Raw genomic sequence first — 20048 nt, forward strand, 5'->3', positions numbered from 1 at the left:
ATCAGATTATATTAGGTGCTTGTGCAGTAAATCCACATTGGTTAGAGTTCGTGAACTTTTCGTTTTATGCCACTCGCGATCATTTCTGACATCTTTAAATCCCGACTCTCGAGCTTCTTCAGAAAGTTGACCAATAGGACCATACATGACGATATTATATCTCCTGAATATAACAATATTTTATGCAGACTGACTGGCACATTGTACCACTCATATTCTCTCAAATAAAGATGTCGTGTGTAATGAGCGCAAGTGCTTGACCTTTGGATAGCCTTTTGTTAGGCTCTTTCGAAAGTCGAGACTTTCTCAACACAGTGCCTCTTGACGGTGAGAACAAACACATCTCTTTAAATAATATTACGGAATTTCTCTTACCGTTTGATCTAAGTCTCATTTCTGCTGCAATTAACACTTATTCGCTATTAGTTTCTGCTAGAAGACCCCACATGTTATCTTCCTGCCTTGGATCGAATACAGCGTGAAGGTGATGGTCCAACATCAAGGAGGTATTTTCCAAAGTCTTCGCTCTTTGAAAACCTACTCAAATTACGTGCTAGAACACGAGCCTTAACTCGACAAGACCCATCTTACTTTGAAGAAAATTCAAAACACAGCTTTTTTGCACGCTCTCATAACTTTTTAGTACCTACCGGTCACTGCTAAAATTGCACCACGCCGCGTTTCTTTCCAGCTCTTCAGCAAAACTTCAAAAAAAATTTTCCGAGGAATCGCCACGTAAATTTTTTTTAAAGCTGTCGTAGCAAATTGTAGCAAAATTGTAATCCATTATCTGAAACACAGAATCCTAAAGGTCGGTTCACTAAAGAATGGACGGAACTGGACGGACCAATATATATTTTTCACAGTAAACTATCAACAATAATATTAAACTATAGTACACAGATTTATTGATATTAGAGAAAATTGCAAAGCTTACAAACACCGATGGTTACTAGGACATGTTTCTGAATTTCATTTCTTCATCAGCTAGCTTCTCGGGAGCTGAATATTCAACTCGAAATCTCCAACATTCACACCACTACCAACTTTCTAGAGTTTTCCTCTTTAGTAATGGACGGATTTTTAAACAAAAGGCCAATTGACGTGATCTACACCGACTTCAGTAAAGCCTTTGACTCTGCCAATCATGAACTTCTAATTTGTAAACTTAATTTCCTTGGGTTTATGAAGCTTTTACTTCTCTGGCTTGAAAGTTATCTCGCCAACAGGACTCAACAAGTTTTATTCAACAACTGTCTTTCTAAGAAGTTTAATATAACGTCCGGGGTTCCTCAGGGTAGTCATTTGGGTCCATTACTTTTACCCTGTTCATAAATGATTTACCAAAAATTATCTTACATTCCCGAACTTTTATGTATGCGGATGATGTTAAACTTTGTTATGCATACCTGCCCTCTGAGTTATCCTCTTTCCATCCCTTGCAGGCCGACTTGGCCTATTTTCAATGCTGGTGTACGTATTTACTAGATTTAAACTATTCATTGTGCGCGATCCGTTCAAATACCTTAGATAGAAAAGGCAGAATAGCTATCGGCTTGAATTTCATGTTGTACTTACGCACTGGAATAATTTTTTCAACTTTCCATGACTAAAGGTGCAGTCTCGCCAGCTGTCATCTTATAAAAATTTCACCAACAACCGTGGCAACTAATTTACATTTAATCTGGCGATTGACAAATACGCTGATAATTTAAAGGAGCTAAGATTTATTAAAATATTAAGGATTTTTCATACACTATCTTTAAAGCGAAATAACCCGAGGAATGTTGTACAACTAGAAGCATTTAAATAAAGATTTCGAACCAAATGTAGTCATGGAAAATGAATTCAAAAGAAATTGCGGGAGAAAAATGTACCACTTCGTTTTTTATTAGATTTAGCCATAACGTGCCAACGTGGATTTAAAAGCACCGTATCGGCGTTAATGTCTCCTTTGCGTGAAGCATAGCTATCGATGCAAAATACATATGCATATGTATTTGAGACGTTCCACACTACGTTACTAGGCCACAAATTACTCTTCGTCAATATTTGATTACGCTGTATTGGAGGTGCAGCCTCCAAATTCCAACGTTCGCTAGGGCTCAACTCCAACGCCAAAAATTCTAAAATAGTATCAAAGCGCAGAAAAGTATGCAACAGTTAGTATCATATGGTCTCAAGGAATAACAGCCTAACTCCTATAATATTACATAGGACTTAGGCGGTTATTCCTTATAACCATATGGTTCGAAATATTGCATACTTTTCTGCGGACCTGATACTTTTTTAGAATATTTGGCGATGGAGTTTTACCGTTAGAGAAGGGAAATTGTCAAACTGGTGGTAGGTAATTCACCACATTACCTACGTGAAGATTAGCAAAAAACGCGGTGTTTTCGCTTAACAAAAAAAAAATATTGAAAACGTAAAAAAATAGTTAAATTGGGGTTATTATATCAAAATAATATTTTTCTAGCGTTGGAATGGACGAATTTCATGCCACATTATCCAATGGTGAATTACCTACCCACGATTTGATGGTTTACTGCAGGGCTATTCAAAACTGAAAGTGCACCTGTATTAGTGAGAGCGCAATCGTCGCGATGAATTCATTTTTCATTTAGTCGCTTACTAGCATAGATCAGATTGATACGAATCTTTTGTTTATGCTCTCATATTTTCGCTCTCACGAGGGATTTATCTTCTAGTTGTTGCTGGCAACAATCACAGATAAATCCCTCGCGCCAGCTGAAGCGGGTGCCAGAACAAAAAATGTGCCAGCCAAAACGAAAAACGTGCCAAAAATTTTGGTAAACTTTAGTTTGACCTATAACTGTAGAATAGCGTTCAAAAATTATGGGAAAAAGGATAAAAATACTTGTTTTATTGTAAGTATTATTAGTTCGAAGGCGGAGGGTAAATATTATTTACCATTCAAAAGTTATCACTAAAAGCAGGTTTTGTAAATATGAACTCCCGATGCAACCAGTCCATCTTGATCACAGAACCTGGAACGCCAGACATGTAGGATAAGCCCTATCCATTAAATAATGTTAATTATTATATCATAGGTCCGATTTACTGAAATTTCAAAAGGATATATGGTTTGCGAGTTAAATGCAGTTACAATATTTGACTAATTAATTTAATCGAAATGTTAGTTTTACTTAGATTTGTTTATATTTAACTCTAACTAGTCGTATTATTGTAAAATATGTTCAAAGAAATTAATATTTGACGACTATCATTTTATTAAATGATTGAAACTATAATCGCCGAAATGTATGTCAAAAATCCCCATTTTCAGATCTATTAATTTTTGTTTGGAGTGGCATCATTGATAAATGTTATAAAAAATGTGCATTTTGACAGCGCTCTCTCGAAACAAAGAGTTGCAAATCCATTCATCTAAGCTTACTAGCAAGCAACGAGCTAACAAAAAGGATATGTAGCGCGCCTAATTTTTCATACATATTTTGATACCGATCAGCCAATATCCATCACCGATGTTGCGACGCCAAGTGCCAAGCGACGACTAAAGCCGGAGTCATTGGTGCCGTATGTCGTATCGCTGTATCCATATCCCTAACGTAATCAGCTGTTTATCGTTACGACGGTAAACCAAAACCCAATTGGTTGGCTACGCTACGGTTACGACCTTAGCGGCACCAATAATCGATTGCATTGATTCTCATAAGGTTGGTCGAATCAGCTGTTATAAGGTTACCGATACGATTACCGATAAAGCACCAATGTCTCCAGCTTAAAGCCGGAGTCATTGGTGCCGTATGTCGTTCGCTGTATCCGTATCCCTAACGTAATCAGCTGTTTATCGTTACGACGGAAACCAAAACCCAATTGGTTGGCTACGATACGGTTACGACCTTAGCGGCACCAATAATCGATTGCATTGATTCTCATAAGGTTGGTCGAATCAGCTGTTAAAAGGTTACCGATACGGTTACCGATAAAGCACCAATGTCTCCAGCTTAACTCAATTAACGACGACAGAGCGAATGTTAGCGAATGTTGAAATTTAGCTGCTGATCTCAAGAAATTGCATTATATTCCTTTTGTAAGCCAAACTTGAAAACTTTTTATTTGAAAATATGTATTTTCCGTTTTATTATTAATTTTCTTTTCGGATATGTGTGCTGCTACCATAAATTTAGGCCTGCACCTTTTTCTTTGACCCTTAAAGAAATGGAAGAAATCCTTGCACAGAAGGGGGCGTGGCACCTCCATATAAATGGAATTTATCATACTGCATATTTCTGGATGTAGTAATGGTAGGATAATGAAAATTGGTAAGGAGCTATATGAGGTTAAGTCCTAAGACCTCCAGTAAAATGTGGAATTGGGGAAAAGGGGGTGTGACACCTTCCCTACAAATGGGATTTTTCAGAACTATGGCTGCCGTACAAACTTAGATTATTATAACAGCTAAAGTTTGACTACAGAGTTGTTTGGTTGTTATTCCTTTTGGATGTTTAGTAATCTTCCGCCGTTAAAATTTTTTGTTTACTTCAGTCTATCCAAATCTTCTATCTATATATATATATAAAGTTAAAATTATTAATGTTTGAATGTAGGTATAAATCGGGTTGCGCCCTAAACGGATCGGTCGATCACAACTAAATTTGAATCACCCACTAGAGACCTTCCAAAGATGGACATAAGCTAAACATAACTTCAATATAAAGAAAGGGAGTGGCACCTACCATACAAATGGAATGTTTGATACAGCATAACCTGGAAGTATTCCAAGAACAATAAACTGTGGCGAACCCTTAATAATTTAAGGTGTAATGATCACCCAAAATATTCCTGTTACTTGCTGGCACAGCCGCAGTTTAAGTAAATGCGTGCTTTTTTGTCTATAGACGGCTTTACGTACAAAAATTTACTTTCTTTAGAAATATGAGAATGCATTTTGGTGAAAACACTTCAGCAGCAGCTTTTGCTAACCAACTTCTTGAAATTAATTATGGCAAAATTCCTATTTCTTTACTAACAGATTTGATTTCTTTTCCTGCAAGTTTTTGAGAAATTATGACATCACCTACAGCTTTAATAGCTAATGTTTCTTCCAAATATTGAATCTATCTTTACAAACTATAAATGGCTTTGAGAAAAGGCAGTTTAGGCACCTTAAAATAAGGACGTTAATATCACTAGAACCAAGACAACCTTTCACTCTATTAACACAGTCGTGGAAGAATCCCAAGCTGTGCATATCCGATTGAGTTTATTAGCTCTTTCGAGCCATCAAAAATATCTTCTCATCGAGTGATCCTTAAAAAAGGGCCCATAATATTATAATATTTATGCTTCGTTATTTCGGTTCTCCACGCTTATGTAGTAGTAAGTACAAGACTTTTCATCACAAAACTTTTACGAATGTCATTGAAGCAATTCCTTTCATCGGAAAATTTCGAAAATAAAAAAGTTTAAAACCAAGGATTCCATTGATACCTCTAGATTTTTCTTTTCAATTTTAAATGCCTCAAATTTCCTATTCAATGAAGCTCAACGACGATCATTAGCTGTGAATCAAGGGATTGATGAGCGCAATACAAACCTTTATAGCTTCAGAGCTTCTGCAACTCAATTGTCAACCTGACAATCTTACCAACTCATGTTTTACCCATGGCCAGTTACCAGTAGCCTATAGAAATGAGTAGAGTATAGAAACGTGGGGTAAAACCCACGGCCATAAGCTAGTTTCAAATAAAAAAGCAAATTTGGCTTGCATGGGGAAAATAAAAAAAGTTTCTAAAAAAGCCCTTTAGGCATACATGCATATATTGGCATCGTCATTAACTATATCTTTGATATTCGCCGTAGGCATCAAGAACAGAACATTTCTCCTTCAAGGGCCGTTCCATCGGACGGATTCATATCGGTCAACAGTGATGTGGCTGCCAAGTCGCGAATGGCCGATTCTTTCTTGGGGGCAGATAATACTTCGCCTTATCCTCAACCATCTTTAAAATTTTACTCTCAGTAAAATCTTGCTCTTAGTCACCTATGAAATTAACTTCGAAAAGTTGAATATTTATTGAAATATCGTTGAATTGCTCTTACCTTCACTGTGATTATACATAAATGTAAAAAGAAGCTTCTGCTCGCATACATTTTATTTGTCGATGTTGGTATACATATGTGGTGGTGGGAGAAGAGCCATTCAGTAGAAGCGATCCATTTTGGCAGCTTAAATTTTCAACGTTCGCATAGTTAGCGCTTCTGGAACTTTACAATGGCACTCAATAAACTATAAGTATATGCATGTCAGCACAAACAGGTGTGTATCAAATGTATTACCACCCACTGCTCTTGAAAATGATGGATGCAATTTGGTTCCGAACATGCAAATTCCATTTACATACCTAACTTATCTGTGATAAGCTCCCAACGGTGGACATATTTGGAGTTTCTTCTATTATGACTGGAGTATAAAAATAGTTTATATATGTACATATGGGTGGCCCTTGTATTCCAAGGTATTCCGATTCTCGTCCTCGCCCCCAGAATTATTAAAGTAGCCTTAACACTTGTGTGTGCAAAATTGTAGGCCAGTCAAAAAAGATTTAGAGGTTTTGCAAAGAGCTTGAAATCTAAAAAAAATTTAGAGTTTTTACTTCTTCTTGGTTCGTCTTAATAAATTTATTGTGGGAGAAATGACCTCTTACCTGTTGACAATAACATCTATGTAAAGATTACCGGCAGGGTGTGGGCTAAATATGTGTTAAGTGTGCATTTGGATAAAACATTTTGAAATATTAAGGTCACTTCAACTAATAAAACCTTGTATTAAGTTTGTTTCCAAATTAACTTACCCCTGATTTTGGTTTAAGCTTATTTTCGGTAGCGACTTGGTAAACCTGTTTACCTACTGTATTGGTAAGTCCTGGATGTTATCGTAGTGCTTACGGGTTTGCCTCGTATCCGCCTGGGAGGCGGGCTTAATTAATCAGTTGGTTGTTGAGGTGTCGCGGTTTGTGGTAATCCAGCATAAATTGTCTGTTCAGGAATTATACATGCTCCTTTAGATTGAGCTCGTTTGCCTCCCTACATAATTGATGTTCAGGGGTTATAAGAAGACATCACGCCTCAGTTCTGAGTGCAGTATTTTGGCAGGCCTAAATCTTTAATAATTGCTTTGTAAATTGTTAGCAACGTTTCTTTATCCTTTCCCCTGACTAGAAGATTTTGTTGTTGAAGCTAAGATTGCTGTCGACCGTTACATCCCCCAGAGGGTTAGGGGTATATTCTACCCGCGGTAGATATGCCTGTCGTAAGAGGCGACTAAAATACCAAATATATTCAAGGTGTTGTGTAGCGCAACCATTTCGGGTTGCCAGCGCAATATATAGCTTCTCCAAACCCAATTGTCAACCTCACCTATCCGTGGCAAATCCTGTTTCATTAACAGCCGAGGTTCTGGCGATCCCGAGCTCCTCATGGATCTAGGGGGTGGGAGGGCGGTATGGCCTAGAAGGTCGCTTGTGGTCATAACAAATCGTTCCCGAGATGGTCGGGCTTGGTACCGGAAAGCACCGGATCTGCATTCAGCAAAGGACCATCAATATCGATAACACTCCCCAACGCTTTCGGGGAGTGTCCCTATCGCTACAACAACAACAACATCATAGATCTTTAGGGTTCTGCTTCTTTCAGTTCGTGAACAGAGTGACCGTGGACTTGGTCGGTGACAATCAATTGCGCGGGGCGAAAAACAGGAGAGGCTGCAGGTATAATCTATTATTCTAGAGATTGGTTCTTCTATTGAAGGGACAGAATCTGTTGTCATTATTGTGCAGTAGTTAGCATAGGAAACTATAGCAACTCCTCTTATTGAAGAAGGTACTTTAGATATAATAATTTAATCGGTAGTTTATTTGAGTGTTGCTGCCGATTAGCGCGGGAATGAGCATTTTCCGGAAACTCTGCTGATAGCTGCCTGGCCGAAGAATTCCATAAAATGAACGATTTCCAACGTCTTCGCCCTTTGCAAAATTGTTCGATGTGATTCAGCTTCGTTAGCTGGTTGGTAAGCTTCAATTTTTCTGAAATAACAGGATTTCACCGTCGGAGTGTTTTAGCCTCGGTAAAGCTATTCCGTCTAGGTAAAATTATATTACACAATCTTTTCTGTGAATGTTGAAGCCAAGTAAAGTTCAGAAAACCAACGGGGCGATTAGCTCCATCTCTCCCAACAGTGGACATATTAGGAGTTTCTTCTACTATGACTGAAGTATAAAAATAGTTTATATATGTACATATGGGTGGCCCCTATCTTCCAAGGTATTCCGATTCTCGACCTCACCTTATTGAAGTAGCCTTAGCACTTGTGTGTGCAACATTGTAGGCCAGTCAAAAAAAATTTAGAGGATTTGCAAAGAGCTTGAAATTTAAAAAAATTGAGATATTTTACTTCTTCTTGGTCCATCATAATAAATTTATTGTGGGCGAAATGGCCCCTTACCTGTTGACAATGTAAAGATTACCGGCGGGGTGTGGGGTAAATATGTGTTAAGTGTGCATTTGGGTAAAACATTTTGAAATATTAAGGTTACTTCAACTAATAAAACCTTGTATTAAGTTTGTTTCCAAATTAACTTACCCCTGATTTTGGTTTAATCTTATTTCCGGTAGCGACTTGGCAAAGCTGTTTATCTACTCTATGTGAATTAGGCTCAGATCTTCCACGTGCTTTTATAGATCAAATGGCTGTATTGGTAAGTCCCGGGTCTCATCGTAGTGCTTACGGGTTTGCCTCGTTGTCACCTGGGAAGCGGGCTAAATCAATCAGTTGTTTGTTGATGTGTCCCGCTTTGTGGCAATCCAGCACAAATTGTCTGTTCAGCAATTGTACATGCTCCTTTAGATTGATGTTCAGGGGTTATAAGAAAACATCACGCGTCAGTTCTGAGTGCAGTATTTTGACAGGCTTGCATCTTTAATAATTTCTTTGTAAATTGTTAGGAACGTTTCTTTATCCTTTCCCCGGACTAGAGGATTTTCTTGTTGAAGCTAAGATTGCTGTTGAACGTTACACCATAGATCTTTGAGATTCTGCTTCCTCCACTTCGTGAACAGAGTGGCTGTGGACTTGATCGGTGACAATGTCAGTTTCCGCGGGGCAAAAAAATAGGAGAGGCTGGAGGTGTAATCTATTATTCTAGAGATTGGTTCTTCTATTGAAGGGACAGAATCTGTTGACAATAGTGTGCAGTAGTCAGCATAGGAAACTATAACAACTCCTCTTAGTAAATAAGGTACACTCAGAGAAAAACGCCGTTCTAAAATATAGCATCACCGGACTCAATTCAAGCTTTTCCTGTTCTTACTCTTTTGTTCTTGAAAAACCAACGACCTGTTCTTAAAACAACAACCTTGTTCTTGAACTGATACCATTTTCTTGAAAAGAGAACGGCTGGTCTTAAAATATGAACAAATGTTCTATTAATGAGAACGATGTTCCTAAATTACGCCCAAGAAAAAAGGAACGGTACAATTGGTGTGCTCTACAAGGTTAAATACATCATTTGGCACAAGCTATCAAGCAGTTGTAGTGGCCCAGCGGCTATGATGTTGCGGTTGCGATCGTGTGGCGCGAGTTCGATCACCGTCAAACTCTGAAGTTTTTTAAAATAATTTTTTTATGTTCTATATTTTTAACTCTTATTTTTCGTTGAGTTCCATTCAAATATGCACTACAATGCTGTTAATCTGAAAATTTTAAGAAAAATAAGACTCAATGCAAGAAAATTAGTAATCGACTATATCATGTTTATGTTATCTCAATCGATTTTCAGGTGTAGGAAAATTTAGAAACATGAAAACTTCGAAATGCAATATCACAGCGAAAAAAAATTATATTTCAGCAGACTCAACGCCATTTGAAAGAAGAAGACTTGTGTTTAAAGATGCCATCATTTAATTTCGGTGAAAGAAAACATCTGCAAGGCTACATATGTATTCTCAAATATGGGCAAAAACGTTGTTTCATGCATTTTTGGGTTAGGATATCTCGAAAACCACAGCTGAGAGTGCAGTTTTGAGGCCAGATTTCGATTCATCGTATGAAAATCCTTCGAAAACATATAGTCCGGTTTCTGGGTCTGCGATACTGTCGACCTGTGTAATCTGTATATCTCCCCACGTTGAGTTTCCACAACAACTACCTACATAGAACTTAGCTTAGGCCTAGACCAATTTGGGATCTTATAGCTCCTAATGAGCAATTTACAAGCATGCATTTGCCACTTATGATTATTGAAATATTAGCCATCATCTGACGGCAAAGAGCCTGAGCCAAATAAGTAATTTTGCATGTAAATGCAACAACAACGATTTCAGCCCGATAAAACCAGATAGAAATCTGGTACAATTTGTGAGCCAGATAATTTGCTAATTACTTGTCTTTAGTTCGGCAACGCTGCCTTTAATAAACCAACTTTTACAAAAATAGATGTCGCTGCCAAGACGAATCTATACAGGTGGTGGCAAAGCGAATTCAATCAATTCACCGTGCAGATGAATGTCAAGTCAAAAGAAAATGTTCATAGATCTCGATTAACTGACATTTTGTTGTACAAGGCTTTGTATGGAAAATTATGAAGAAGAAGCAATCAGCTGACGGGATAGCACCAGCTGTACTGAATTCGCCTTGTGTCGCTGCTTAGCCTTTCGCCATATGAGTTAAATGAAAAACAGCGGCGACATCTGCCTATCACATTTCACGTGTGCGAAAATATCACGTCATCTGCTTCTCAAGTCTCTCAATGATCCAGAGCATTCCCGTGAGAACTGAGCATAAGCCGGAGCTGTAAAACTCACTAGATGATGGCAATTATCTGCGTACGCGCTGAGTTTGGCGAGATTGATGACCAACGGCTACCCGCTTTAAGGCAGGAATACGACACCGCCCATTCGATTTTGGCATTAGCCATGAACAATGGCACTACTCTAAAATTTAAATTGAAGTACCGATTGTCGGCTCCACAGCTCCATATCTCAATGGAAACTGTCCATTTATAAGTGAATAAAAAGATAAGATACTTAACAAGACATGTGCAATCCCGAATTATCCTTACAATGTCGCCACCAGATGAGACATTCCTTATTCTTGCTGTTTAGTTAGAGGATTCGATGTCTGCATGGAAGTTTTTTTATGAGGCTCACGTTGATCGGCTAATTGCCCTGTATTAATCACGGCACTCTTCGAGTTCCACGACTTCTGTTAGCTTAAAAATATCCCTCACGTGATTCCGAAAACACCCAGATATTTAATCTACTACGACGATTTGTTGTACGCATTTGCTTCCGTCTTGGCTACGTTGTTGTTGGAATCCTATAACTTTGCTGCCATGTAACCTTCTGGGGTTACCAAAGTTTCCTGTCTACAATTTTCTGTAACTTGGACCACTCTGTTGTTTATTAAGGGTAAACATATATCCGCAGTTTTTAAGGGGAAAATTATGACCTCTTAAGGATCCTCCAGTCATATCAGTATAAGTATATCATGCTCGAAGCTCAATGTCATATCAAGGAAATTACATACATTTGTCAATTAGTTTGAATTATATAACCAAATACAAGTAATCGCCTATGTCGTTTGTATCGCCACCTCACTCGCATCGGATCCCTTCTTCTTCTACCAGAGTCTTGTACTCTTCTGGTGTGACCTCCACGTTGTGAATCATGTTGCAGAATACTGGGATAAGGGCTGCACGTCTTTCACATTGCGCGTGAGCTGAGCCCAAACTCTAGGTACAACATTTTCTCAGCATTCTGGGTTATTTGAAGGATGTAGCGCTGATCCGTCTCGCTAGCCGATCCCGTGTCTATATATTCGGGATCTTTAGTGGTCCATACCTCGTCCGTGCAGATAGAGCTTGCCTAGCGATCCTGGGACTGGGTCGTTTGGCCTGTCATTCTTCTTTCCGCCCGAGACATCTTCCTTTTCAAACCTCTAACGGCACTAGCGACAAGGTACGTGCTCTAGCAAGGGAGCTCAAAGGTAGTGTTTTACAACAACTTTAAAATGAATGAATATTTGTAGCATTGCGAGAAAATAAAATATATATATTGTAGGTTATTATTTCGTGCAGTTTGTTAGATTTTTGATTTCCTTTAGTTTTTGTGAAAATGTAGTACTATATTAACACCCATATTCTGGTGTTCAGTGACTGACAATTGTTATAGTTTTGTTTTCATGGAAATATTATAAACCATAGGGACAGTTAGAACTCCTTATAACAATTGTCAGTCACTCAGAATTGGCATATGGATGTAATTTTGCCACGAATCCCCAAATCATAAGTCCCTAAAGGAGAGGAGATAGTCCCACCAATAAGTGTATCGATGTGAACAGGATGACGATCTAAGTTAATTTAGCCATGTCTGGCTGTCTGTTTGAACGCAAACTTTTCCTCAATTTTTGAGATATCTTGATGAAATTTGGTAAGCGGGTGTATTTCGGTGTCCGAAGCTCCAAATTTCACCAGATGCTTTCGTGTATGGCAGTTATTACTATCTGAAAAATAGTTAAGATCGGTGTATATATGGTATATATATATCCTATACAGCCGATTGTTCACACAAGAAGCTTTTCGTAAGATCTATCCAGTATATAGCATATATCAAGCGATTGTCAGATAAGAATCTTTTCGTAATTTCTGCCCCATTTTAACAGCTATAAGCTTCAAATTGTTGTAGCAAAAAATCATAGAGATCGGTGGTATATCTTATATACATTCTTCTGTCCGGGAAGTGGAACAGGCCTATTCCGAAAAATCACATGTTCTGTTCACATGGTAACAGAATCTGTTGTCACAATATGTTTATGAAATAGAATGTGCTAATGGGGGTTTTTGGGAACCAGCATCAACACTAGCAACAACATCAGCACTGAAATCCAGCGAAGAATCAATCTTGCCAATAAATGCTACTTTGGACTAGGTAGGCAATTGAAAAGTAAAGTCCCCTCTCGGCGAACGAAAATCATATTCTACAAGTCACTTATCGTACCCGTCCTGCTATATGGGGCAAAAGCATGGACCATGACAACAGCAGATGAAGTGGCTTTGGGAGTGTTCGAGAGAAAAGTTCTTCGAAAGATTTATGGACCTCTACGCGCTGGCGATGGCGAGTACCGAAGAAGATTTAATGATGAGCTGTACGAGCTATACGCAGACATCAACATAGTCCAGCGAATTAAAACGCAGCGGCTGCGCTGGCTAGGCTATGTTATGCGAATGAAAAATGATGCTCCGGCCAAGAAAGTGTTTCTATCGGAACCCGCGGATGGAAGCAGAGGTAGAGGCCGGCCCCCACTCCGTTGGAAAGACCAGGTGGAAAACGATTTAAACTCCCTTGGTGTGACCAATTGGCGCCGGTTGGCGGAGCGAAGGAGCGACTGGCGCGCTTTGTTGGACGGCCATAACCGTTTAGACGGTTAAGCGCCAATTAAGTAAGTAAGTAAATAAGTAAGTAATAGGGGTTTTAAAAAGGGGTGGTGGCTGAGAAGAAGAGCGAGAGAGAGAAAGAGAGCTATACAAAAAGAGAGTGTGAATTAAACACAGAGAGAAACAAATTTAGAGATGATGAAACATTATGGGAGGGTGAGGGAGTTGGGGATAAAAATGGCCACTTTCTCGAAGGGTTGGAAGGAGAAGGGATGGGGATGAAGAATTATATATCTATATCTCATATGTAAAGATGAGGGCGATTTTAAAATTTGTACCTGCGTTAGTTTTATATTGTGCCGTATGATTTATAAAAACAAAGATATTGAAATCTGCCAGTCATATGAAGTAGAGGTGGGAGAGTTGAGGTGGGAGATATATATGTATAAATTTAACTTTATAATATTTAATGCATAAGTTTCTACCGATCACTCCCCTTCACCTTCTTTTCATGTACCTTTTATTCTCTCTATCCCTATCTCTCTAAATTCGTCTACCTATAACTCTTTCTCCTTCCCTATTTTCTTTTCTCCCTAGCTCTTATTGTCCCAGTCCAAAAGGCCCAGTCCCAATCCCTGTCTCAGCCCCAGTCCCAGTTCCAAAGGTCTGTATGTATTTTTTAATTCTCTTACTTATAAAAACGAGTGAGTGTACTTTTGCTCATATTGGAAAGGAATCAAGTATTTTTTATTCTTTTTTTTTTTTTTTTTTTGATGCAGAACGAAGGTAAATATTTCAAAGTTTTACTGCCAAAAAGAAACGTTATCCATCCGTTTATGAGTTATAGCTGTTTAAACAAAAATTTTATGATTTTTTACTACATTTTGGCAATTTTCCACGCCCTTATAATATATAGCTTCAAATTATGTATATTGAAAATGTCCATCCGACGTATCTAGGCTCTCAAATGCAAAAAACCGTTTTAAAATCGGAAGATTTTGTGTGAAATGATGGGCGTACAATAACATTTAGCGACTGTTTTTTATAATATTTATAGATGGAAGATATAGATACTTGCTAATGATTTAACTCAAACTCAAGATATCAGCTAAAATTTTGTTTCATCGTTAAACCATACCTAGACCAAGTAAGAAAAGATATTTCTAATAATCATATGTATGTAATTAGCGAGACTTGCTAATATCTAATGCAAGTATAATTATCTATAATATAAAAATAAGTCGGGTTTTCTTTCCTGACGCTATAACTCCAGAACGCGCGAACCGATTTCCACAGTTTTGCATTCGCTGGAAAGGTCTCGGGCTCCTAGAGGTTTATAGTAAAGAAAATTCAGGATCGAAGCTCAGGGTCTCGAGATATAGGCCAAAACGTGGACCCGGAAACCCCTAGAATGTGTTTATAGAATATGGATATCAAATGAAAGCTGTCGATGAGTGCTTTAGTAGAGGGTAATTTTCATACCCCTGGGTGACCAGGGTCTCGAGATACGGGCCAAAACGTGGGCCCGGGTACCCCTGGAATGTGTTAATAGAATATGGATATCAAATGAAAGCTGTTGATGAGTGCTTTAGTAGAGGGTAATTTTCATACCCCTGGGTGACTAGGGTCTCGAGATATAGGCCAAACCGTGGGCCCGTGAACGCCTAGATAGTGTTTTTACATTATGGGTATCAAAGTGCTTTAGTACAGGGTAGTTTTCATACCTATTGGTGCTAGGGTCTCGAGATATAGGCCAAAACGTGGATCAGGGTAACACTAGGATGTGGTTTTACATTATGGATATCAAATTGAAGCTGTTGATGTGTGCTTTAGTACAGAATAAGTTTTATGCCGCTGGGTGGCTGGGTCTCGAGATATAGGCCAAAGCGTGGGCCCGGATACACCTAGAATATGTTTTTGCATTATAGGTATCAAATTGAAGCTCTTGCTATATGCTTTAGTACCGAGCAAGTTTTACACCGCTGGGTGACTAGGGTCTCGAGATATAGGCCAAAACATGGACCCGGATACACCTAGAATGCGTGTTTACATTATGGGTATCAAATTGAAGCTGTTGATGTGTGCTTTAGTGCAGAGTAAGTCTTACATCGATGGGTGACTAGGGTTTCGAGATATAGGCCAAAACATGGACCCGGATACCCTTAAAATGTGTGTGTATTATGGATATCAAATGAAAGCTGTTGCTGAGAGCTTTAAAGAAATTTTCATTGTGATATTCGATTTAGTCGCATCAACCTGGCAAAAATGATAAATATGCATGCGAAGCCGAAATAAAGACATGCATTTATAATACCCACATACCTATTTGCATACGTCCTATTCGATTTGCCTGAAATTTGGTATATAAATTTGCCTATAATAGTATTTATGATGCTTTTTTCCGGGAAGTAGACCAGAGACGGACTGGGACTGGGATTAGGACTACGACTGGTACTGAGACTGAGACTGAGACCCGGAGTGGAACTGCGACTGAGACTCGGAATGGGACATGAACAAAATACATACCACCCTCTGGGACTGGCAATAAGATATGAAAAAAATGAGAAAACTTGAGAGAAGAGAAAAGAGAGAAGGAGAAGGAGACTGAGAAAGACATAGAATGAGACGAAGATGGAGATAGATGAAGCGAAAAATACGGAGGGAGGAGTGAATACAAAGATTAGGAAGAAGTGCAAAGGGCGAGGGCAGAGTTAGACGGAAAAATCTTATTAAAATGTATGCAGATAGACCAAATTTAGGGCAGAACAACGTCTGCCGGGTCTGCTAGTTTAATTATAAATATTTTGTATTGAATTGAAGGAGTTTAATTTCTAAATTCCCATTTTCGAAGCATAAATTATATATTTGAATTGGAATAATCATAAGTAATTGCTATATACTTTTAATAACGATAAAATATTTTATTGTTTAATAATATGCATACATTTTCACAATTTCCCTGAACCGCCATTGAGATCAACATATCCACCACTAACTGCTTCCTTTCCTGTTTCCACTACAGTAGTGTTAAAGAAAATGCGTTTGCCTTCCTTCCACATATCAATTTTTAATGTTTGTCCTGGTATGACAGGACCAGAAAACCGGGCTTTTATTGCTTTAACAAACGACGGATTGTTGTTAGTGTATTGTGCCAAAACTGCACGGACCGAAAAGCCTAATGAACAAAGGCCATGCATAATCGGCTCTTTTAGTCCAGCATTTTTTGCAAAATCAGGATCAATGTGCAATGGATTGAAGTCGCCACAAAGACGGAACAAAGCAGCTTGATCTTCAGATGTTTTGTAATGAATTACTGCATCTGCTTTTCGTTTAGGTGGATTCTTAATAGGGATAACACCTTCGATAGGTGACTTTTTTCCGCCGAACTTTCCAGCACCGACCACAAAAACTGAACTTTGATTTTTAACCAAAAGTTGACCACTTTCATCAAATGTTTCACTATTAACAACAACAACTGCACCAGATCCCTTATCCATGACATCAAATACTTTGCCGGTAGTCGTAAGTGTGCCACTTGTCGGTAAATTACCACATATTTCCAAATATTGTTCCCCGTGCAGAATTTGTGAAAGTTCAACTTTTCCTGATGTTGGCAAAGCAGCGCCCAAAATACTTTTTTGCATAGTCATGAATATACCCGGCAAAACAAAAAACGTTGGAATGATGGAAAAGTCTGCGTGATTTTCATATAAAAATTTAAGATCGTTGGGATTTTTGATACTGGCACCAACACCCAAAGCGTAGAGAATTACTTCTCTGCTAGTGTATTGAAAAGTTTCTTCTATTACACTAGTTCTTCCAGCTTTTAAATTTTCCAATACCTTAATTAAATATCCCGAAGCCTCGTTCATTGAATCCATGTGTTTGGCATTTGTCATGTCTGTGACCTTGGACCAAACACTTTTAACATACTCAGGTGAAATGGTCTTTTGATCAATAGAAGTACGTAATACAGTCCCTTTTCCACGAACAAAATGAACTTTCGTCGCCCAACCAGCAGAGCTCTCAATAAAAGAACCTAAATGAATACATATTACATTTTGATTATTATATGATTAAGTTAAGGCTTACCGTTATCCTCGCACGATTCATGACACAAATAAACAACAACGGGAGCGATCAAATGCGGTTTCAGTTCATTAAAAAGTATATCCGGCATAAGTCCCTTAGTCATACGACTCGCTGCAGTTGGAATAATAACATTACAATGAATGTTATTTTTCTTGCCCTCAATAGCTATAGAATTAGCCAAACCAGCCAATCCCAATTTAGCAGCGGAGTAGTTTGCTTGCCCAAAATTGCCATAAATTCCCGAATTTGAAGCAGTCATAATGATACGTCCAAAGTTCTGTCTACGCATATACGGCCAGGCAGCTTGAGTGCATTTGAAACTTCCTTTCAAGTGAACTGCATGTATTAAATCCCAGTCTTGATCGGTTGTTTTTGCAATGCTACGATCACGAAGAATACCAGCATTATTTACCAATATATCGACCCTTCCAAAATGTTTAACCGCAGTGTCAATGACCTTTCCACCGTCCACTACCGAATTGTAATCGGCAACAGCAGTGCCTCCGTGGGCACGAATCTCTTCAACTACCACGTCTGCAGCCCGTTTTGATGCACCCTCGCCTTGGGTACTACCACCTAAGTCGTTCACGACTACTTTGGCACCACGAGAACCAAAGAGCAGCGCATATTCACGCCCAAGCCCTGAACCGGCTCCCGTTACGACGGCTACGCGACCATCGAAACGCAACTGTTCCGTCATATTCCTGTTCTGCTTGGCTTTTGATATAAAGTACTCTACGCTGCTCTGATCTCCGATGAACTGATTTCAGCTGGAACATAATTGCGAGTTCTTACCTGATCATTATTTTTTCGCAATGCAGCTCAATAATTTCTGTATTTGTATGTATTTTGATAACTAACACATTAAGATATTAATAACCACCTAAGTCCACTTAGGCGAGGTGTTCATAGTTATACGCGTGTCATCTCATTAGGATTAGGCAGTATACTAAAAGTACTAATCGAAGTAGTAATCGAGATTACTCGATTTTTAAAAGAATCAATTCTTAGTACTCAAATGTACATGAGGTGGACACGATACTTACTTAACTAAAAACTACCCTTTTTCTATAAAGTACCCGTCAACTCAAAAAAATACCCGTTATTTGACACTCCTCCCGATAGTTTTGGATGCGTATGAGATGCTGACCCCTGTTGTAAGTTATTGTCGAATTAAAGAATAGAATATAAAGCCGGATGCAGGGACGTGGAAGAGGTTATGAAAAACTTGCAAATGGCAATCAGCGCTGTCGAAGCGAGACATTTTAACAGGTGAATTGACTGTCTGCTAAATTTGTCGATATAATAGACAGGACATTGTAGAAAATAAAATTCTGTATAAAGGAGAGATACATTTTGGAACGCAGTCGAGAAAACGACCGTTCAGTACTGAAATGAATCGTTTTCTGATAAATTTAGATACTTGAGTACAAATATGAATTTACAAACTATGTACCTTGTAATTTTTATATTGCTCAGGCATTCAGTTGAAAAAATTATTTCACGCCTACCTATCCTTTTTTGTTTCATTGGCGCTTAACCGTTAAAGTGGTGGACGTCCAACAAATTACGTCTTTCGGTTCTCCTCTGCACTAACTAACGCCAATTGGGAAAACTAAGTGAACTTTCGTTAATTGTTTGCCATCCAGTCTTTCCAGTGGAGTGTGGGCTGGCTTTTTCTTCTCGTACTATAGAGTTCCAATATGAATACTTGCTAGACCGGAGAGTCTTCTTCCATTAGCGTAGCATGGCCTAGCCAGCGCAGCCACTGAGCTTTAATTCGCTGGTCTTTGCATAAACAAAGATATTTAATATTCCGAAATTATATCTGCCAACAGTGAAGTTGTTGCCAAGACGAAAATCCGCTGAGTTTTAACTTGATGAGAGAAGATAATTCTTTATGTCTTCGGTTCACCAACCTATCTTTTCCGCTTCTTTTTTTCGGGTTTGGAGGTAGCGGAACTCACTGTGCGGTTGTTTAAACAGATGATGTCAATGTCGTCAGCATACGCCGCTGTTGTGCCATAGCGATTAAAGAAATTGCAAGTAGGGGATCGCAAGTCTGAAACCTTGCTTTGTTTCGAAGGCTCGGAGAGTCCCTCGTAATTCTGACTGAACTCTAGATGTTGCACAGTCGGGAAGTTAAATTCCAATGTAGGGGAATAGACAGCTCCTACTCGTGAAATCGGAGGCGTATGTAAAATCGACGAAGAAGTGAAATTTCTTTTCGGGGATTGCAAGATTTGGCGCTTCTTGAAAATCTGGTATATGGTAGATTTACCACGTCGGACGCTGCACTAATAGGATGCAGTTAGTTTGTCCACGGTGGGCTTCAATTTTTCACACAATAATGCGCTTGACAGAACTTTATACACGATACTGAATCCGCTTTAGTTGGGGAAGGTTGCAAGTCTCCTTTCTTGTGGATTTGACAAAGAAGGCTTAGATTCCAATCGATATGAATGCACTCGTCAGACCATCACCAACTCGTAAGCGCTCAAGTCTTTATTGTACTTTGTCAAAGTTGGTTGGGGGGAA

At 38.7% G+C, this 20048-nt stretch overlaps 1 protein-coding gene across 1 annotated transcript; it reads right to left on the bottom strand.

Annotated features, from left to right (window-relative positions):
• Nucleotides 1–16315: 16315 nt before the first annotated feature.
• Nucleotides 16316–18292, bottom strand: LOC137251623 (peroxisomal multifunctional enzyme type 2-like). The gene is made up of 2 exons (XM_067786317.1): nt 17511–18292; nt 16316–17457 (listed from the first exon to the last, which is right to left on the bottom strand). Exons 1-2 carry the CDS (start codon nt 18208–18210, stop codon nt 16367–16369), a joined length of 1791 nt encoding a protein of 596 aa, XP_067642418.1. The 5' UTR covers nt 18211–18292; the 3' UTR covers nt 16316–16366.
• Nucleotides 18293–20048: the final 1756 nt, after the last annotated feature.

This window comes from Eurosta solidaginis, chromosome 5 (genome assembly GCF_040869045.1).
Source record: "Eurosta solidaginis isolate ZX-2024a chromosome 5, ASM4086904v1, whole genome shotgun sequence".
Classification (NCBI taxonomy): domain Eukaryota; kingdom Metazoa; phylum Arthropoda; class Insecta; order Diptera; family Tephritidae; genus Eurosta; species Eurosta solidaginis.

What these genes read in the sequence shown, in the direction of transcription:
- LOC137251623 (XM_067786317.1), bottom strand. Translation starts at nt 18,210, where the DNA reads ATGACGGAACAGTTGCGTTTCGATGGTCGCGTAGCCGTCGTAACGGGA. An exon ending in TGAATCGTGCGAGGATAACG is followed by an intron (nt 17,458 to 17,510) that starts GTAAGCCTTAAC and finishes GTATTCATTTAG; the next exon opens with GTTCTTTTATTGAGAGCTCT.